The 20,277-nt window shown below is 38.9% G+C and overlaps 1 protein-coding gene across 1 annotated transcript in view; it reads right to left on the reverse strand.

The window, feature by feature from the left end:
- Positions 1-145: 145 nt before the first annotated feature.
- URB1 (URB1 ribosome biogenesis homolog) overlaps positions 146-20,277 on the reverse strand; it is a 109,951-nt gene continuing 89,819 nt past the window's right edge. The window contains exons 31-39 of the mRNA XM_036745302.1: positions 17,678-17,838; positions 16,881-16,992; positions 14,765-14,871; positions 12,928-13,071; positions 11,434-11,543; positions 7,339-7,536; positions 5,897-6,138; positions 4,066-4,674; positions 146-398 (exon numbers count right to left, since the gene is read on the reverse strand). Coding sequence (XP_036601197.1) covers positions 208-398; positions 4,066-4,674; positions 5,897-6,138; positions 7,339-7,536; positions 11,434-11,543; positions 12,928-13,071; positions 14,765-14,871; positions 16,881-16,992; positions 17,678-17,838 — 1,874 coding nt within the window. The 3' untranslated portion in view covers positions 146-207. The remainder of the gene's footprint in view (positions 399-4,065; positions 4,675-5,896; positions 6,139-7,338; positions 7,537-11,433; positions 11,544-12,927; positions 13,072-14,764; positions 14,872-16,880; positions 16,993-17,677; positions 17,839-20,277) is intronic.

Genomic DNA, 20,277 nt, shown 5'->3' on the forward strand with positions numbered 1-20,277 from the left:
CCAAAAGAAGACTATCTAATGGTAGTATTAAAAACACCATGAGAAGATAAAGTTTGTTCTTAATAATCCTTACCTGGGATTCCAGAATTTCCACATTCTTTATCTTAAAATTAGGCTTCATCAGTTGAAATTAAATACAGTAAAATTGTATAAAAACCAAACTTTATTAATATACAAGGCACTATGCTCTACACAAAATTAATGGCCTCAGGAAGCAACAGTGATGTTCTCACACAGGGCTATGATTGCTTCTTCTTGTTCCCGAGTCTTCCCTTCATCCCCACTGAACAACTCTGTGGCATCACAGATCATTCGGATGTGAGCCAGGAACATATCCACAGGCTTTGCTCCTGGCCAGATATCTTTAATATAAAGAGACACCAGGAACACTGCAGCAGCTGAAAGATGAGAGGTCACACAGTCATCAGAACACAAAAACCACTCAGACTGAAAACAATTCAGTTTCGTAGCCCCCTAAGTTTCCTGCCTCTCTCCCTCCTTGCTTCAGTTTACCCTTTATCCTATGGCCAGAACAGTTTCTCTTACATATATCCCATGCATATCACTTGTGACAATCAACAATTCTGATAGGGTTTCATTTTGTGACAGCAATGGTGCTGCATGCTTGTTTCTACCGACGCGAAGCTGCCTGAATTGAACTGGATTCTCAACTTTGGTTCTCTCTGGTTGAGTGCTGGATTTCAGGGCACATAATTAACAATATATGATTCATTGTTTGGTTTACTGTGTTTTTATTCTGTGGTTTTTAAGGATGGATATTAGTAACTCCAAGGAAATGGTGAGGTTTCAATGACTATTAAGAGATATTTCAGTTGCTGTTGGCATGGGGAAGTCAAGAGTTCCCAGAACCATTCAAACCAATAAAGCTAAAAAGGATCAGTTGTACCAAAGCATAAAGGAGAGTACCATACAAAACAAAAACGTCAAGAGCTAGCAAACTAATGCTACAAAAAACTCCAATTCTCAGAAAACAAGCAAAGACGTTCAGAGGGAACTGGCAGCTGGAAGGCTAGTTAGTGATTCCTGGCATTAGGCTTCCTGAGGTTGGAATATGTGGAAGACAAAAAAACCTGATGTTCCTTAAAAATGTACATTAACTTAACACAACATGATAAAGGTGTGGTTTCATAATGAATTAAAAAATATATATATGTGAAAAGTTTGTGAACTCAATGCCAAGTTGTATAAAACAAGCGATTGTTGCCAAGAAAGCATTATATTTCACATAAAAAGTCAAATATTTAAAATGTGAATTGATTGTAGAAGTCAATAAATTTAATTGTTTTACTTTGTCCCCGTTCATTTGCACACCACTGTATTTGGTCATGTTTCTACTTAAGTCAATTCCTGTGCTAGAACAAGGGTGGACAGTCTAAAATAGGACAGTCTGGCACCTGCTTCTATTACTTGTGTTGCAGTGAAAAGAAAACTGGATTCAGAGTCAAAAGACCCAGGTTTGAATCCCAATTCTGCTATTTACTGTCTCTCTGATCTCGGACACATCACTCAGCTTCTCTGGTCTCAATTTCCTCACCTATAAAAGGAAAAGGTTGGACCAGAGCTTTAAGATTCCTTCCAGCTCTAAATTCTATAACCTATGAGCAATCTACAGAAACTACATGCCCAAAGGTTCTTAAGCACCTCCTTACTACCAAACCCAAACCCAAAGACCTGTTCTCAGTCCTTAACCTTGCTCAATTTTCTGCACTGACACTACTGACCAATCCTGAAATGCCTCTGCTTTGGTTTCCCTGATACTACCACCCTTCTTACTTCTGTCTGATTCATGGCTATTTTCTGCTTCCTATCCCCTAGATTCACATATTTCTCAAGGTTATTTGTATTTTAGTTCGTTGCCTATGTGTAATACCTCCTTACCAGATTGTAAACTCTATGATGACAGAGACTGATTAGTATCTTTTCCTCTTCTCCAACCGCCCCCCCTTCCCTCACTTCCCTTGACCCAATTCTCTTAGCTCAGGACCTTGACTCATACTTTAATGGGAAAAGAGCTTAACCCTGAGCTCCTCCTTCTCTCCTTCACTTTATCTTAAAACCCCTTGATATGATCCTTTCTTTACTCCTTTATTCTAGTCTGATAATGAGGTGGCCAACACCTCTACATGTGTCCTTTATTCTATCCTCTGTCTTCTCCAGCACACTATCCCCTCCATCACCACCTTTTCTCACTAATCTTTCATTTTCCCCTTCCCACTGGTTCTGATCCTGCTGCCTACAAACATTCCCAATTCTCCCCATCCTTAAAAATAATTACTACACCCTACCATCCCCCCTCAAGTTATGATCTTGTATCTCTTCTTCCTTTCTCAGCCAAACTCCTAGAAAAATCTGTCTACACTTTATCTTCACTTCCTCTCTTCACTCACTTCTCAATCCTTTTCAATCTGGCTTTCATCTTCTACACTTAGGTGAAACTGCTCTCCCTAAAGTTACTGATGATTACTCATTAAACTGCCAAATCTGATGGCCTTTTCTCAGTCTTCATCCTTCTTGATATCTGTGCAGTATTTAACACTGTTGACCAACCTACCCCCTGGATACTCTCTCCTCTGGGTTTTGTTTTTTTTTAAATCACCACCTTCTCTGGTTCTCCTTCTACCTGTTCGATGGCTTCTTCTCTGTCTCCTTTGCTGGCTCATTATCCATATCATCATCCCCTTAGCTAGGCTATGCCCAAGGCTCAGTCTTAGGCTCTTTTCTCTTTCTATACTCTCAGTGTGATCTGATCAGCTCCCAAGAGTTTATCTCCTCTATACAGATGATTCCCAGAACTATATATCCAGCCCCGGTCTCTCTCTTGAGCTCCCACATCGCCAATGGCCTATTGAACATTTAAAAATGGGTGTTCCCCAGCCACCTAAATGTAACATGTACAAAACAGAATTCATTATCTCCCCACAAAGCTCCCCTTTCCTGAACTTCTCTAATTTCCCTAGTTCAAAGGCATCATCATCATTTCCACCTAGATTTACCAAGTCAACCTTATCCTCACCTTTGCCTCATCCCCACCCCAGACCTGATATATCTGATCAGTAACCAGACCTCACCACTTCTGTCCTCATAACGTCTTGTATGTCTCCTCACTCCCTTCTCTCACACTCCTCTCGACTAACACAGTCACCACTTCAACCTGAACTCTCATTACCTCTTATGTGAATCACGGCAATGGCTTCCTCATTGGTATCTCTTCCTGCTCGCAGAGCTGCCAGATCTGACCTTGACACTCCCTTACTCAACTTTAGTGGCTCCCTATTGCCTCTAGGGCAAAATACAAACTCCTGCTTGGATTTTAAAGCCCTTTACAACTTGGCCCCACCCTTCCTTTCTAGTCTTATTATATATTACCCCTTTCCTGCACTCTTCCTAAACTCACTTCCTTGCTATTCTTCACAAGTGGCACCCCAACTCCCTTAGCACAGGCTATCCTCATGCATTCTCCTCCCCCTTCCTCCCCCCCACCCTGCCCCCACCTCTGTTGCATAAAATGCCTTTATTTCCTCTAAGCTCAGGCACCACATTCTTCTACATGAGGCCTTTGCTGATGCCTTCAAGTGGTACGGTGCCCTTCCTCCCTACACTATTCTGCGTTTAGGTGGCACAATGAATACAGCACTGGGCCTGGAATCAGGAAGATCCAAGTTCAAATCTGGCCTGACACTAGCTGTATGACCCTGGGTAAGTCATTTGGCCTCTGTCCCCCTCAGTTTCCTCAACTGTAAAACAGGGATAATTACAGCACCTACCTCCCAGGGCTGCTGTGAGGATCAAGTATGATAACTATAAAGCACTCAGCATAGTGGCACACAGTAGGCATTTAACCAAGGCTTGCTTGCTTCCTTCCTATTTGTTTTGCATGTGCTGTGTGTACATGTTGTCTTCCTCAGTGGAGTGTTAGCTCCTAAAGGCAGTCACTGTTTTGCTCTTGTCTGTGTACCCCCAGCCCTTTGCATAGTGCCTAGCACATAGCAGGTGCATTACTCAATGCTTGTTTGCTGATTGTTTAAATGAATGAATGTGTATTACCTTGTTTCATTTTGTCTTCTTCATCCATAGAAGAAAGAGCGATCATTTCTAGTACTTCGTGAAAAGAGTTCTCTATTGGGCCTTGGGATGCCATCAAGCGAAGCATGATTGCATTGAAGAGGCAGAGGACACTCTGAGTGGCTGCTTTCACTTCTCTGGCACTGGAAAGCTGGCTGTACAGCTTAAAAATGCTATTTCTCCATGCAACATCTCTGAGAAGTTCTGCGACAGCCATCTGGTGTGGCAAAATACTGCTTTTAAACCACCTGAGGACCTCCGGAACACCCTGGACATCCAGTGTTGGGTCAATCAGAGAACCGGTCCCCCATCTGGTCACGAGGACAGCAGTGGCAGCAACAAGACCCATAGCATCGCCCTCAGGGCAAGGAGCTAAGTGGACTTGCTCTTGCTTTGGCTCTGTCTCTGCTACGGGGAAGACAGGCTCCCAGTGGGTCAATATGGACCTCAGGAGATCCCTGCAGTTCTTCAGCCTGGAAGTCTTTAACTCTGGATCACTTGTTTCTTCTGGATCTACCTCCATCTTCTTTTTGTTACGCTGAGTTTTAGATCGAGCTGGTGCAGGGGGTTTGTTCCTATCTTTAATAATTTCTGTCACACAAAGAAAAAATATCTTAGGTCATATGAATGACTCCCAAGTACTTGTTCTCACTGAGACATATTTATTGAGCTCTCAGTAGTTGCAAGGTACTGTGTAGGATAAGTAAGACACAGTCTCTGCTTTTATGGAGCTTACAGTCCCATGAAGGAGACATAATACATACAAAAATAGGCAAGAAAGAATATTCAAGTTCAATGAAGGAAGTACATAATATTTTGGGAATTTAGACAGGATAACATATGACAAGGAGATGGGACCAGGGCAGACTTATGGGTGAGGTGGTACCTGAGATGGGCCACAGAAGAATGGGAAGGATTTGAAAGGAAAAATTTGGACAGGGGTAGGGCAAATAAGGGCTTTTCAGGAGTGGCAGAAAAACTCAGGTTGGTCTAACACGTGGTACAGAGAGCCACACATATGAAGAATAATTGTAGGAAAGTGTAGAAAAGTAACTACATTGATGGAGTGGTAGCCTTCCAATACTCTAAAAGCAGCCTAGGTCTGTATAACCTGTTTCCCCTCTGGCTCTAGAGGGTAACGAAACAAATTAGTATAGTAGAACACAAGATATAGAGTTACGGGACTTGGATTTGAATTTTAATCTGTCACTCCCTAGTTATGTGATCTCTGGCAAATCACTTCTCTCTGAGTGTCAGTTTCCTGATCCTATCAAGAAGTCTGGATTATATTAAGTCTAAGGTTCTACCTCACTTTAAATGAATGATCCTAAACGAAAAGGCATGGGAAGTATATATGCAAGACTTTATGTGCAATCTGTTTCTTCTGATTCAAAATTTATATGGTATTTAATACTAAGTTCAATTTTTTTAATTAAAAAAATTTAAAAGTTTATGGAAAATTAAAACAAAAGGATAAAGTATAGGAAAGAATACTGCTAACCATGGAGATTTTCCTCTGTCATGCTAAATGAAACCGAGACACCCTAAGTACTACCCCCTGAATAAGAAGAGCACAGTGCAGGGGGTTTTAGGTAACAGAGGACATAGGAAAAAAGCTGAAAAGAAAGAGCAAAAAAGAGTTTCACCTGGGGTACAGTCTGGTAACTTAAACCCTTTCCTGCTGCCTGATCTCCAGGGCATGGAAGATATTCACGTAAGTGTTTGTTTAGAAAAGACTGTAGTGGAATTAGTTTCTCTAGTAGGATGAAATAACAACACTGCAACATAAATAGACATCAATTTTAAAACTTACTCATTAATTCCTTGACTTGGTATTTTTCAATCACTATTTTCAGGTCTTCTTGGAGCTTAACATCTCCGATAATTACACTCCACTTATGCAAGAGCATGAGGACATCCTTGGTAGAAAATACATTTTCATTCACAGTCAGTCGGTCCATTTCCTTGAAAGCTTCTAAAACAGTTTCTCGGTACTTCAGCACAGAGCTTAAAGCACTAAAAAAGTGAGTAATCTGGACAGAATCCAAGGTGGGCCTATGAGGACCAAAAAATGACAGAAATTTACTCAAAAGATTCTCTTCTGTAGGTCTGGTTCCTAGTGGTACAAAAGAGATGCAAGCTCTGCCAAGGAATCTTGAAAGTAACTGGCAGAAAAAACCTTGCAGGCCAAACCTCTTGCAGCTTACATGGATTTCTATTCAAATGACATTAGTTATCTGTTGCCTACATGAGCTATCATAGATTCCTAAAGATGGGAAATTGAACAACAGATATGAACTTCATTTCTAAATAAAAAACAGTATCATAGTGGGCCTACTGCTGTACCCTCCCTGCTCTTTCTGGAAAGCCACCAAACTTTTCAATGTATCTCTAAACTTTTAAGTTATTATCAAACATGGCAGAAAATTGACAAAGCTCTGTTGATCATGGGTAAACATAGCTTTCTGAACTCTACCTGCAACCTCAAATATCCACGTAACACAAAAATTTTTGTTTTTAAAAGTAAAAAAAAAAATTACCCCAATATTTATAGAACTAAGTCAGTTTCTTGGCCGATGGTGCTTTTTCCAGTCTTTATCTTCCCTAAATAAGATGGCTACTTAGCAACTTAAATTCTGAACACATATACAAAAAAACTAAACCCCATTCCTAATTTTTTCAAGAGATTTGTCAGGGTATTGTGATCAACTTGCTATTATGATTTGTGTTACTTAGTTAAGTCACAAATTCTAGGTCTTAAGTTCTTTTGTCAACAAAACAGTGACTAAATAATAATTAATGTTTTTCAGCTCATCTTATGAGTGTCTAGTGAGGATGAACTATTTGAAACAAAACAAAAGCAAAAGTACTACTTCAGACTAAAAATACAGATGTATTTGAGGCTTTAAACAAAGCCATACATGATTAATCCCTAACTGGTTATTAAGGGATGAGGACAAAGTTTATGATACATCCTTAACCTTTTCTGACTGGAATTTTGGCAGACAACTCTGGCCGTTTACAAAATATTTCTTGGTCTCCCTGGCAAAGACAGCACCCTAAGCTGGATGGGTCATTGGTCTGACCTAAAACATTTTTAAAAGTACTTTAAGTTCTCACAGACCCAGTGTCTACTACATAAGGGAAAAAAAAAAAACAAAGGGAGGGAGATTTACCAGTGTTGCTGAGGTCTCAGGCTGAGGTGACACGTTTGTTAGTAGGACAGCCCCAAATATCCAGTATGGGTACACTTACCGAAGATATTTTACCAACACGACCAAAACATGAAGGAACTCATTGACAAACTGTAGAGGAAGCAGCTTTGGTGACTGTGGAGTCACAAGCTCACAGGGATGGTCATCCTGTATCTCCATTCTTTTGTTCCCCAAGTTGGATACCCACAGAGTATGCAGCAAGGATATAATGTTGGACAGGATCTGGTTTTCCAAAAACCTACAACAAAAGATACACACCTCTCAGAACTCTTTAAAAATTGCTGCCTTCCAACTAAATTGGGCAACCAAAATAGAGGACTACTGAACTAGAATTTTTTTTAATTTATTTTTATAACTTTTTATTGCATATTGCCAAACTACTCTCCAGAAAGAATCTACAGGTTTGTGAGTTTACTTTTTTTTTATCTTTAGTTTATAACACACGGTTCTACACAATTTTGAGTTCCAGATTTTCTCTCCTCCCTCCCCGCTCCCTTCCCAAGACAGCATGGAATCTCATATAACTACCATGTATAACTTCGCAATGAATTAATTTATACACTAGTCAAGCTGTGGAGAAGAATTATGACCAATGGGATGAATCATGAGAAAGAAGAAACAGAACAAAAAAAAAACCCAAAAACAAAAACAAAAGAGAAGAAAAAAAAGGCGAGCATGTAGTGTGCCTCAATCTGCATTCAAACTTCACAGTTCTTTCTCTGGATGTAGATAGCATTCTCCATCGTGAGTCCCCTGGAGTTGTCCCTGCACCTTTCATTGCTGAGAAGAGCGAAGTATGTCAGGGTTGGTCCTCACGGAATCCATATGTCTGTGGTTGTGTACAATGTTCTCCTGGCTCTGCTCCGCTTACTCAGCATTATGTCGTGTAGGTTTTTCCAGGTTGTTACGAAGTCCGTATCATCCCCATTTCTTATGGCACAATAGTATTCCACTACCTTCATATACCACAGCTTGTTCAGCCATTCCCCAATTGATGGGCATCCCTTTAATTTCCAATTCTTGGCCACCACAAAAAGAGCCGCTATAAATATTTTTGTACATATGGGTCCCTTTCCCTCTTGTGTGGTTTCTTTGGGATACAACCCTAGAAGTGGTATTGCTGGATCAAAGGGTACGAACATTCCTATGGCTCTTTGGGCGTAGTTCCAAATCACTCTCCAAAATGGCTGAATCATCTCACAACTCCACCAGCAATGTAACAATGTTCCAATTTTCCCACATCCTCTCCAGCATTTATCATCCTCCTGCTTTGTTATTTTAGCCAATCTGACAGGAGAGATGTGGTATCTAAGAGTTGTTTTGATTTGCATTTCTCTAATCAGTAGAGATCCAGAGCATTTTTTCATATGCCTATAGATAGCTTTAATTTCTTCCTCTGAAAACTGCCTGTTCATATCCTTTGACCATTTCTCCATTGGGGAATGGCTTGTATTCCTATATATTTGGCTCATGAACTAGAATTTTTTTTAAAAAAACCATGCTATTTTCTAATACACATAAGTGAAGCAGCTTAATTTATGCCTTCCACAAATCTAAAAGATCTCCCAGGATGATCTATAAAGTAACATATTAGACTTAGGACCACAGATTTAGAACTGGACATTTCTTTTTTAAAAATGATATGAAAAATACTTTTAAAAACTCTGAGAAGGTCTAGATAGAGGTTCTGTTACTGCCAAATACATGAAGAGTTTGTTTCTTATTTCTCATACAAGGTTTCTTATCAGATTGTCTCAATTAAAAGCTGAAAATTAAGAAAGCATCATTTAAGAGTAATCATAACAAATCAACTCTAGACCATTTACTATTAGTATTTTGTATTAGAAATACAAAACCCATGTAACAAATAAGCACAGAAAACAAATTCACACATTGGCGCTCCAGTAGTACAGGTCTTTGGGTTCATCCGATAGCAGGGGTTCATTTGCTTCTTTCAGTATGATACATACTTAATCTGTTGCACTGATGGGCCTGTTTATTCATTTATTTAGTTGTTTATTGCTCTTTTAACAACACCAAGAATATGATTTTAAACTAATTTTTAAATTAACCTTACAATATACATACACTGATATAGTAAAATGTTTCTTTTCAAAGAAACAAAACTGAAAAATTTGGAAAATATTAATATTATGCTGGGAATGTTTCATTATATGTCTATGAAGTTGAAAACACGACCGACATGGTACGTAAGCTTTAAAGACAGTTTCTGTTTTATTAAAGTGGTACGTCCTGAATAAATTCTCACCTTTCAGTTTCAGTATATTCTAAAGTTATTCTAAAGACATCTTTCCTGACAATTTACCTATCTCCCTAAAGCAGCCCCTTATGTTTTTGCCATTTATAATATCACATGCTGTTTATTATAAAAATGGCACAAATACCACCTTATATTTGTGTAGCAGAGTTTTCAGAAGACTTTCACAGACATTTGAGAAATGTGTACCACCAATGTATCTGCATAATGATTGAGCAACCCTGTTTTTCCCCTCTGAACATGTGGCAAGGTACAGTGGAAAGCAGTGAGGCAGAAGACTTCTGTTCAAATAGCAGCTTTGCCACTTACTACGTGTGACTCTGGACGAGTCCCATGACCTCTCTGGACCTGACATGATTATTATTCTTCTTTTTCTCCTCCTCCTCCTCTTCCTCCTCTTATTGCTATCACTGGCCCTTCTAGGACCTGATTTTATTGGAAAAGACTCTGGTTTATCTACATCACATGAAATGCTGGCTCATGGTATGTATACACACACACACACACACATATATACATATATGTATATAACACGTTGCATTAATGTGCTTTAGGGATGTTGGTCTATAATTTTCTTTCCTGCTTTTTGTTCCTCTCTGATACTTACCAAAACAAACTCATAGAAAGAATTTGGTAGGATCTCTTCTGCTATTTTTGCTAAGTTTGTGTAACACTGGACTTAAGAGGCAGCTGGGTGGAGCTGTGGACAGAGAACTGGGTCTGGAGTCAGGAAGACCAGAGCTCAAATTCAGCCTCAGATACTAAGTCATTTAACTTCTATTTGCCCCAGTTTACTCAACAGCAAAATGGGGATCACAACAATAACAACCACCTCCCAGGGTTGTTAAGAGTATCAAACTAGTGCTTTGCAAACCCTAGAGCAGTATATAAATGCTAGCAATATTAGTTTTTTGCTTATTCATTCCTGAAGAGTCAAGTGGTCGCACAAAAGACCTGCTCTTCATCTGGAGCAGCGTCAGATCCCCACTTCTCCAGTGACTGGATCTGAGTGAGAGAGCCGTGGCCTCTCCCCTCAGGGGTGGAGTCCTTTGACAGCTGGGGACTTAAGTCATGTAGTGGCAGAGAAGCACCATTTCCTCCTATTCTGCCATCCTGGTTGGTCTCCATTTACTATTAATTTAAAGATGGATTCTGGCTATCTCCTCACTGTGGGCTCCACTGGCCATTTTTATTCTGTATAGTTGTTAGTACATAACACTGACCAGGTATCATGTTTGAAGGCCAGTCTTGAAGTTAAATTTGAATGTAATTTCTTGAAAAAGTGATATGTGCTTCTTTCCTATTGTAATTAAGGAATGACTGTGTTGTTCCAAACCCAAACTTAATGCTTTTTGGTAACATAAAAGCTGACACTCGAGGACTACTATCTTGAAACTTAAAATTGGTAAACCATCTTTCAGAACAGGACTAATCCATTGCACACATAAAGGGAACTAAAGGGTCTCTTATGGAGCTGGCTGATGAGGCAAGGCTGACACTTGAGTCATTACATAGGCACAAATGGGAGACCCAAATAACATTTTAAAAATTAGAAAGACATCATTTCAGTAATATTAAGTGGTGTCATGGATTAAATGGAACTTGGTGTTTCAATGACTTTGCTCATTCATTTATTTATCTATTCATTCATTTATTTTTGTGTGAATGGCTGGTTTACCAGTGGGGAGAGATACTATATAAGGGATTTCCATTGAGGAATGGGGTGGACTTCCTCTGTGAGGTCACTCCAACTCTGAGAATCTGTGAAAATTCTACTCAACACTAATGAAAGTAGATGAGCCATCAATGTCTCCTCCCAATATGAACAAACACACAGAAAAGAGAACAGGCACTCACTTTTTCCCAAGGATATGCAAAATCCAAGTTAAAAGGCTATGTTCCTGCACAATTTCAAAGGCAGCTTTTGTAATATGGGCAGCATTCTGGAGGATTTCAAGAATCCAGTTCTGAAAACAAAAAAACCAAAAAGGTAAAAGTAACTCTTCAATAGAAAAAAAAAGACTTTATTTAACTAAATGATAACTTTTTTTAAGTGTGCTATAGGTGTTAGATGTTTATGGAAAACAAAGTATCTGTAACGAAAAATATCATATTGTACCACACAAGTTTTCACTTTAATCACTGGATCTCAGTTCTAAATCACCACTTAAATTGATACATTATAGTCCAATCCAATTCAACAACCATTTATTACATGTCTACTATGTGCAAGGCGCTGTGTGGGCACCAAAGACACAAAGACAAAATGAAAAACAGTCCACCATCAGGAATTAGCACATATAAAATGCAAAACCCAACAAAATCAAATCCCTGATTAATACAGAGTTCAGGATTATGTTTCTAGATCTGCTACTAAGTTAACTAGGAGGATCCATTTTCCTTCTCTATGTCTCAGTTTCTTAACCTGTACATACTACGTAAGAGTTTTAGAATCCCTAGATGTGAGCTCAGGAGCACTTACATAAAAATCTGAATGAACTGGATTCAAATAAAAACATTCTGTTCCTTCTGACTTCTGTTAATAATGCTCTTTCAGTCTCTACTCACTCTTACTAATCCAAACCTAATGCCACTTTAGAAACCAAAACAAAGGTCATGGGAACATATTTCAAGATGTTTACAAATTTATGCTAGAAGTGAACAAACACTATAGAGTACAAGAGTTCTGTCACATTTATTTCTTCCAACTGTCTGCTGCTGTTTAGAATACACATAAATCTGGATTGAATTCCAGGGGGGAAAGATGAAGATATACATTCTCTTGATGTCCATGTGTCAGTATGGCATTTGGGGATATACAAACTCTCTTTGTTTTCTAGGGTCTCACTTGGTAACACAGAACTTCCATATGCTAAATCAGAGTTAAGTGGCTTGAGAGTTCCTGAAGCAAGAGGCCTAATTATCTACTTACATGGCATAACTTATGTTTTCACTACTTAGTCTTAAAAAGAATAAGATGACTAAATATGTCTTCCCTCTTGGGGCAAATAAAAGGACCTTATTAACAAAAGGGTAACAGCATAAAGGGGCAGCAGTACAAAGTGTTTTTTGAGAATGCATTTTTAGAAGTGGGCAGGAGAAGGCAAATAACTGAATACTATGTCTCCTAAAGAGCTTGAATGTAATAAAGAAGCCTGTGTAATAAGGAACGCATTATAACTATCTTATTTTCCCCAGACTAAAAACCAAGTGAAAGGTCACAGTAGTAAACAAGGGAAGTATTCACATCCAGGTTGGGATTAGAAGTCACAGTCCTAGGTTTCAGATGATGAACACGAGAATGCACACATACTTTTCATTCTCAAATAAGCTTTTGGAAATACACCTTACCTGCATTGTTTCATCGCACAATGGGCTATTGAAGAAAGACAGGATGATATGGAAAATTCTCTGAGAGGAATACAAATCATAGCAGTGTGTGTCTCGAATTCCTTGCCTCAGAAGTTCAAATATCCACTCCTGTTCTATTCTATGCTACAATCCAAGCAAAAAAGGAACATGTTATCCACAGCAAAATTTTTATTAATTAGATTTTTAAAATGTCTTAGTTTTTTGGATGCCTTTTGTTTTTAAATCGCTGTCATTTTTTCCCTTCTCCAAAACACCAGAATTGAATCCTCCCTTGTGAAAAGCAAGTCCATAAAGCAAAAACAAGTGGAAGTGACATCTGACAATGGAGATAACACCCTGCCTCTCCTGGTGGTCCCTACTCTCTCTACTGAGAAGCGACAGCTTATGCCACGTTATCTATTTTCTGGGATGAATCCTGGCTATTCAGTTATTAGGTCTGCTTCCTCTTACTTATCTTTTTATTTACAATGGTATATAGCAGGTGATAGAGAGTTGGACTGAAGAGTCAAAAAGATTTGAGTTCCAGTGTCCCTTCTGACACATCCTGGCTGTGTGAGCCCTGGCCAAGTCACCTGATGCCTCAGTGCCCACCAGGACTCTGCAGATGACTGCCAATCTGTATATATTGTTCTTACTGTTTCCAACAAGTGACCAACACTATACCACAGACCTCAATAATGGCGCTGATTTCTGATTTTAGGTACTTATTTTCTTTCAGTGGGAGTCAGTATGGCACAGTGGATAGAGAGCCAACCACAAAGTCAGGAAGACTTAGTCACTTGGCATCTTAACTGCACTGGGCAACTTTCTAGAAAATCCCACAAATTGTAGACTAACTGCTGATAAGCTTTGGTAAAGAAAATTTCCTCCTTGGGAGTTTCCCCATACCAGTGAAACCAAAGGTTCATTCCTTATCTTTAAACCCAATGTAGGTTGAATTTTTGAGCCCAGTGGTGGGTGCTAGGATTAAAACAACAAAATGAAATACAGTTCAGCCCTTCTCCCATCTCATTTTAGATTCTGGTCCTTCAGGTCAAAACAAAGAACCAAGTTAAACTTTGACTGTGTTAAGTCAAAAGGCAAAATGGCAGCTACTGGTCAAGCCTAGTTTATATTTAACTCAGGAATTTTCATCAGATGCCTGGTAAAAATCTAAGCTTTGGGACGGTTTCAGGTCTTCAGAATTAAATAAAGAATTTTCAAGGCTTTTTGGCCCTACTTTATTTATTTATTGGGGGGGGGGGGAAGGGCAGGGCAATTGGGGTTAAGTGACTTGCCCAAGGTCACATAGCTAGTAAGTGTGTCAAGTGTCTGAGGCTGGATTTCAACTCAGGTCCTCCTGACTCCAGGGCCAGTGCTCTACTCACCGTACCACCTAGCTGCCTCTTGGTCTTACTTTAAAACTAAAAAGCAAAACAAAATTCCAGTATCAAAGTACTTGTAGATTTGAACATCCCTTAACTCTTACTTTCAACATTTCAATGACCAGAAGCTCAAGACAGTCCAGAAGCATTTAGTATCTCCATTGCTGTTGTTCAGTTGTGTCTGACTCTTCGTGACCCCATAGACTATACTATCCACGGAGTTTTCTTGGCAAAGATACTGGAGTGGTTTGCCATTTCCTTCTCCAGTGATTAAAGGCAAACAGAGGTTAACTGACTTGCCCAGGGTCACATACAGCCAGTAAGTATCTGAAGCCAGATTTGAATTCAGGTCTTCCTGACTCCAGGCCCAGATGCTCCATCCATTGAGCCATCTAGCTAGCTCTAGTATCCCCACAGTAGGTGCTTAAATATTATTTATGGACCTGAATTACCTCTAAGTCGGAGCTGTAGAAAAAGTTATAGAATCCCGGCACTTTGTTCAAGTATAAGTCCTGATGTGACAAAAGGAATTTGTTTATCTTCATGTACATGTGCTCCTCTGGAAACAGATTCAAGCAGTTATTTAAAATGTTAACACCAACAGCCACATGTGGCAAGGTTTTCTTGTTTTTTGCCATAATTAGGAAGTGGAATTTTCTGTATAACATAACATTATTACATTAATTACATTTCAAAGAATTAAACTGCAACAGAACACACTTAATGATAAATAGTATCTAATGTAATCCTCCTCTGATGATACAGATATTTCAGGGCATAAGGGTGCCTCTGTATCCTTCACATTCCTCAAATTTTCACTGTGCTTTTTATAATTTACGAAGACCTTAATACATTATCTCCTTTTCTCCCAAATTCAGAAATGTTGCACAAAGATCCTCAGTTAATAAAATGCCAGACAGATATAAGACAACTTAACTTTACATTCTCAACAGTCTCATCCATGAATCTCAAACCTGATCCTTCACCGTTACAGACAGAAAGGTTCTTAGCTAAGGAACTATCTTGTTTGCACACATGTATATTCTGAGCTCTTGATGCAGTACCAAGTGTCTAATAAATGCTCCCTCTCATTTATCTATCCTTTCTTCCAGAAGTTCCAAGAGGGGACCAAGTCTCTGAATCAATGCCTGAAGTAAATTAGGTAGTGTACTCAATCCACCTTGCCCTCCACTCCCCAAAAGGGGGGGGGGGGGATTTCCTTTGTTCATCAGACCAAGAAGAACTGTCCTTTTTGTTTACCAGGACCAGACTAAAGGAGGCAGAATTTTCAGGAATTCGGCTCTTCCCCCACCCCCAATAGTATTTCAACATCAATTGCTTCTTTTGGTGAATAAGTCAAACTTTTAAGTGAAAATTATGCACTTTTGTTGTATCTTGCTATAGAATCTCTTCACTTTTTATTTCAAGATTATAATTATTGTGAATTGGAAATTGCTCGGGGAGAGAGATTTTCTGATTAGCAGGAGGAAATAGTCAGACTCTCCAAAAGCAAAATCCTTATAAACTTAAAAATTATGCCTCATTGTTTTAGTTAAAACAGAGCGAAGAATGTTTTTTTTCTCCCACAAAGAGGCAGTAAGAAGATGCAGTGGATAGATCCTGGACTTGGAATTAACAAAGCTTGAGTTCAAATTCTGCCTCAAATGGTTACTAGCTGGTTACATAACCCTTCTCAGCCTTAGTTTCTTCATCTGTAAAAGGGGATAATAAGAGCATTTACCTCAGGGTTGTTAAGAGGATCAAGAAATAACATATGTAAACCTTAAAGCTCTATAGAAATGCTGGCTGTTATTACAGGCTTCGAGGTGTTCATTTAGAGGTCATTTTGCAATAATCAAACATTTTATGATATACTTTCCTCTACTATTCACAAAAAGTTAAAAATCTACCACATTTTTTTTTCCTTTCAGAAGTTCATCTGGTGGGACAGCATGTTCTCCTGGAGAGAATACTGGGGAATCAAAAGACTTGATTAAAAGTCTTAGCTTGGTCACCTTGGACAAGTAATTCTCCCTTTCTGGGGGACAGCTTCTTCACCTATAAAGTGAGAATTGACTTAAACAATCTCTCGGGTCAAATTCTAAAATATCACAAACATCTCCTATTATCTTCCCATAGCAGGGATGGGGAAACGTGGCCCCCTAGGTCCTCAAGTGCAGCCCTTTGACTGAATCCAAGCTTCGCTTTTGGATTTACTTGCACGTATGGCCTTGTGGCCACAGGTCCCCTATCCCTGTCCCACAGGTTCTTAAAGGGGGAAAATGGTCCAACGATGGGCCAAACACTCCACTCCCACAATCAAAGCGTGATACCACATGCTCTCAGTGATCACAAGGAGAGGGAAGTAGGGAAGTAATGCAGTATCCATCATGCCCATGAATTATATTTTCTTACTTAAAGCCCTACTGCTTTTCAGGCCTGGCACTGAGGACCTTTGCTAAGCAATTTTAATATTACAAATCTTAATACTAATTCACATCATCATGAGCCTTTGTGATCAGACTTCATTTTTAATTTATACTCCAAACACAAGTGAATTGGCAATACCTGGTTTCAGAATCTGCAAGGCAGTTTTGGCAATAAAGAGAGTCAAGGTGTAAGTGAATCTCTGGTTCTGTTTTCTGATTCCATTTTGCACGATGTCCAGGAGATAGAGCAGCTTGAAGGAAAAAAATATATACAAAGAGAAATGATTACCACGAGGAATGGGATCAAGTTGTGCACTACAATCAGAATATGAGCTCTTCTCTAAGGCGGAATAAGACAGAAACTGCCACTCCTTTGGCTACGGGAATAAAGTAAGAAATACTGCTGGGGATGGCCAGTTCTGTGCTCCAAGAACCCAATTGCTGCCATTTCATCAATAACAGTAATTTCAGAGCTTTGGTTTCCCCCATTATTCTCTCACCTCTCTTTCTTAACTTTCCCCTTTCTTTCTCCCCCCTTCCCTTCTCTTTTCCCCCACCAAGTCTTCCCTTAACATAATGATAAAAGAGTACAAAACAACACTATAACCTCACATACTCAATTTCTATTGGAGGCCGGTGTCCAGCTGGATGTCACAACTGGCAAGTTGGTGGTTGGCGGGGGGTGGGAGGTGGGGCACGGGCAAAGAGGAGAACAATTTGACTCTTAAAGTTTAGAGCAAAAATACCTTCCAAACCAAACAGTGATTTGTGGCTCGAAATCAGCTTTCCAAATCATTCTACAAAGGGGAGCTTTTGCCACTTATCTATAAATCATTCATTTCTATAAATCATATTCATCTATAATTGTTTTTTGGTGGCGATTCTGTGGAGAACCAATTCTCTAAAGATTACTCCTATCAGCATAGTTGATCTTACCTGTGGCTGTTCTCGAAATCGAGCCCCTTCCAAATGGGAGCGAAAGGAAGCCAGGACATAATAAGCTGCTGCTCGCATCTGAGGATCATAACTGCTAAGGGCAGAAACTGTGAGGCCCAGGGCATTGGAATCAACAAATTTGTGACAATCCACAACAAATTCTATAGGAAACAAACAATAAAAACAATGTTAGCAAAGCAGTATGGTATAACAGAAATCTGGTTTTAGAGTCAAGAAGATACGAGTTCAAGTTCTGCCCCTAACATATACTGGCTGTGTGACCCTGGGCAAGTCACTGAACTTCTCAGTATCCCAGGCAATTCAACTCTCTATAACACTCTAAGCTCAAGAAAAGTTGCCAATTTTCACTGACAGAGGGAGCGTTCTTGCAGAGAATCTCCTAAAACATAAAATCTCAAGTCCAGATCAAAAAGCAGGGCTACAATATCTATTACTGAAATTTGGTAAAGTTTTCTATCAAAAATATAAATCATCTAGTAGGAACAAAAGCTCCTCGAGGGCAGGATCATTGTCTTTGTAACCCCAATGACTAACAAGTACCTGACATAGAGTGCACACTTACCATAAATGTTTAGAGAAATTGAACTAAATTTAGGAAATAGAAAAATTTTGCTCAATAAAATCTCAGAATCGCAGCATTTAAGAGATGGAAGGAATCTCAGTCCATCTAGTCCAATTTACACCCAGAAAAGAATCCTCAATATAATTCACCTGACAAGTGGTTATCTGGCTTTTACTTGAAGACCTACAAAGATGGAAAACCCAATACATCCCAAGGTAGTTCAGTCTACTTTTGGCTAGCTCTAATTATTACAGTATTTTCCCTGACCTCAATTTACTTGATTTCAATTTTCACCCATTATTCATGGTTCTACCTCCTGTGGCCAAAAAGAATTAATCTCTTTTCTGTAAGCCAGATCTTCAAATACTTGCACTTACTCCTGAATACTCTTAAGCTTAACAATATTGTTCCTAAACTGTGGTGCCCAGAACTGAATGCAGTGCTCTAGATATGGTCTGACCAGGGTAGAGAATAGAGGAATGATCACCTCCTTTTTCCTAAAAACTATGACTCTAATTATGCCACTTGCATTGGTTTTCTTGGTCACCATACCATCCTCCTGACTGGCCAGTTCATCTTCAACTTCCAGTTCATTAAAACCATCAACCCATTTTTATACAAGCTGTTGCCTTAACATGACTTCCCCAACCTCATACTGGTGAAGTTGAGTTTTTGAACACAAATGTAAGATTACACATTTACCTCTGATGAATGTTTTATTATATTCATCCCAATGCTCCAGCCTAGAGGATCTTTTTGGATCCTGATTTACCATTCAGTGTGCTAGTTACTCCTCCCAGCTTTGTGTCATCAGGAAATCTGATTAGCATTCTGCTTATGCTTTTATCCATCATTGATAAAAACAGACCAAGCACATACCCTGGGAATTTCACTGTAAATCTCCTGGTAAGTTGAGACTGAACCATTAACAACTCTTAAGAGTCTGGTCATTCAACCAGTTCTAAATCTATTTCAATGCATTATCACTTAGTCCACAGCTATCTTTTTGCTAAGAATAGCATGAGAGGCTTTCTTAAAAAATTTGCTAAAATCTAGGCAAATTATATCCACAGTAATCCTCCATCCACTAGTTTAGTAATCCTTCAAAAAAAGAAAATAAAGTTAGTCTGTCATGACTTGTTCTGTCTCTTTGTAATTCTTTCTTTTTTAGTTCACTAACAATCTTTAATAATAAATTCTAGAATTTTCCCATGAATCAGTCAGGCTCCCAGCCCTATGATTTATACATTCTATTCTCTTTCCTTTTATAAAAACCAAGATATTTGCCCTTCTCCATTCTTGTGGCGCCATTCCCACCTGCCACAGTCTTTCATCTCCCTGCCAGTGGTTCAGCAATAATCAAATTCAGACTTTTCAGTAACTGAGGATATAGTTTGTCTAGGCGAAATGACCCGGATTCATAAATTCCAGTTAGGCGCTTTTTTAATTATCTCCTTTATTTATCTTGAGTATTTATTTGTTAGTCAAGTCTTCTAATTATTCTTATGAACTCTGAGGAAGTGAGTTATATCTTCCCAGGACTAGGAGCCTGACATAAGGTTAGCAGAAGAGAAAAGAAGGAAAACCTGAATTGAAAAGAAGACCTTTTACAGAGTTCAGGGATAGGATTAGCAATGCTCTTTAAAAAAAAAAAATTGAATTAAGTCTATTTCAGAATTATGATTAAATGTTATCATTTAAGAAACTGTTAATATTATATCTAAATAATAGTGTGACTATGCCATAACAGATACATTTTACATAAACACACACAGGAGGAAGCAGTGTGATAGTAGAGTATCACCAAAAGAGTAAGAAATTGCCTAGCAAGAGATAGGGGTTCAAATGCACATTCTGCCATTTACTAATTAAATTAGGTAACCTTAGGCAAGTAAATCATACTACCAAAGAGCTAGAAGATACATTCACATAAAACTCTTTCAGTCTTTGCTTCCTCATGGGTAAACTTGGATACCAATACTTGTATTATACAAGGATTGCTCTTTCAAATTTACTT

Source organism: Trichosurus vulpecula, chromosome 2, assembly GCF_011100635.1.
Source record: "Trichosurus vulpecula isolate mTriVul1 chromosome 2, mTriVul1.pri, whole genome shotgun sequence".
NCBI classification, from domain to species: Eukaryota; Metazoa; Chordata; class Mammalia; order Diprotodontia; family Phalangeridae; genus Trichosurus; species Trichosurus vulpecula.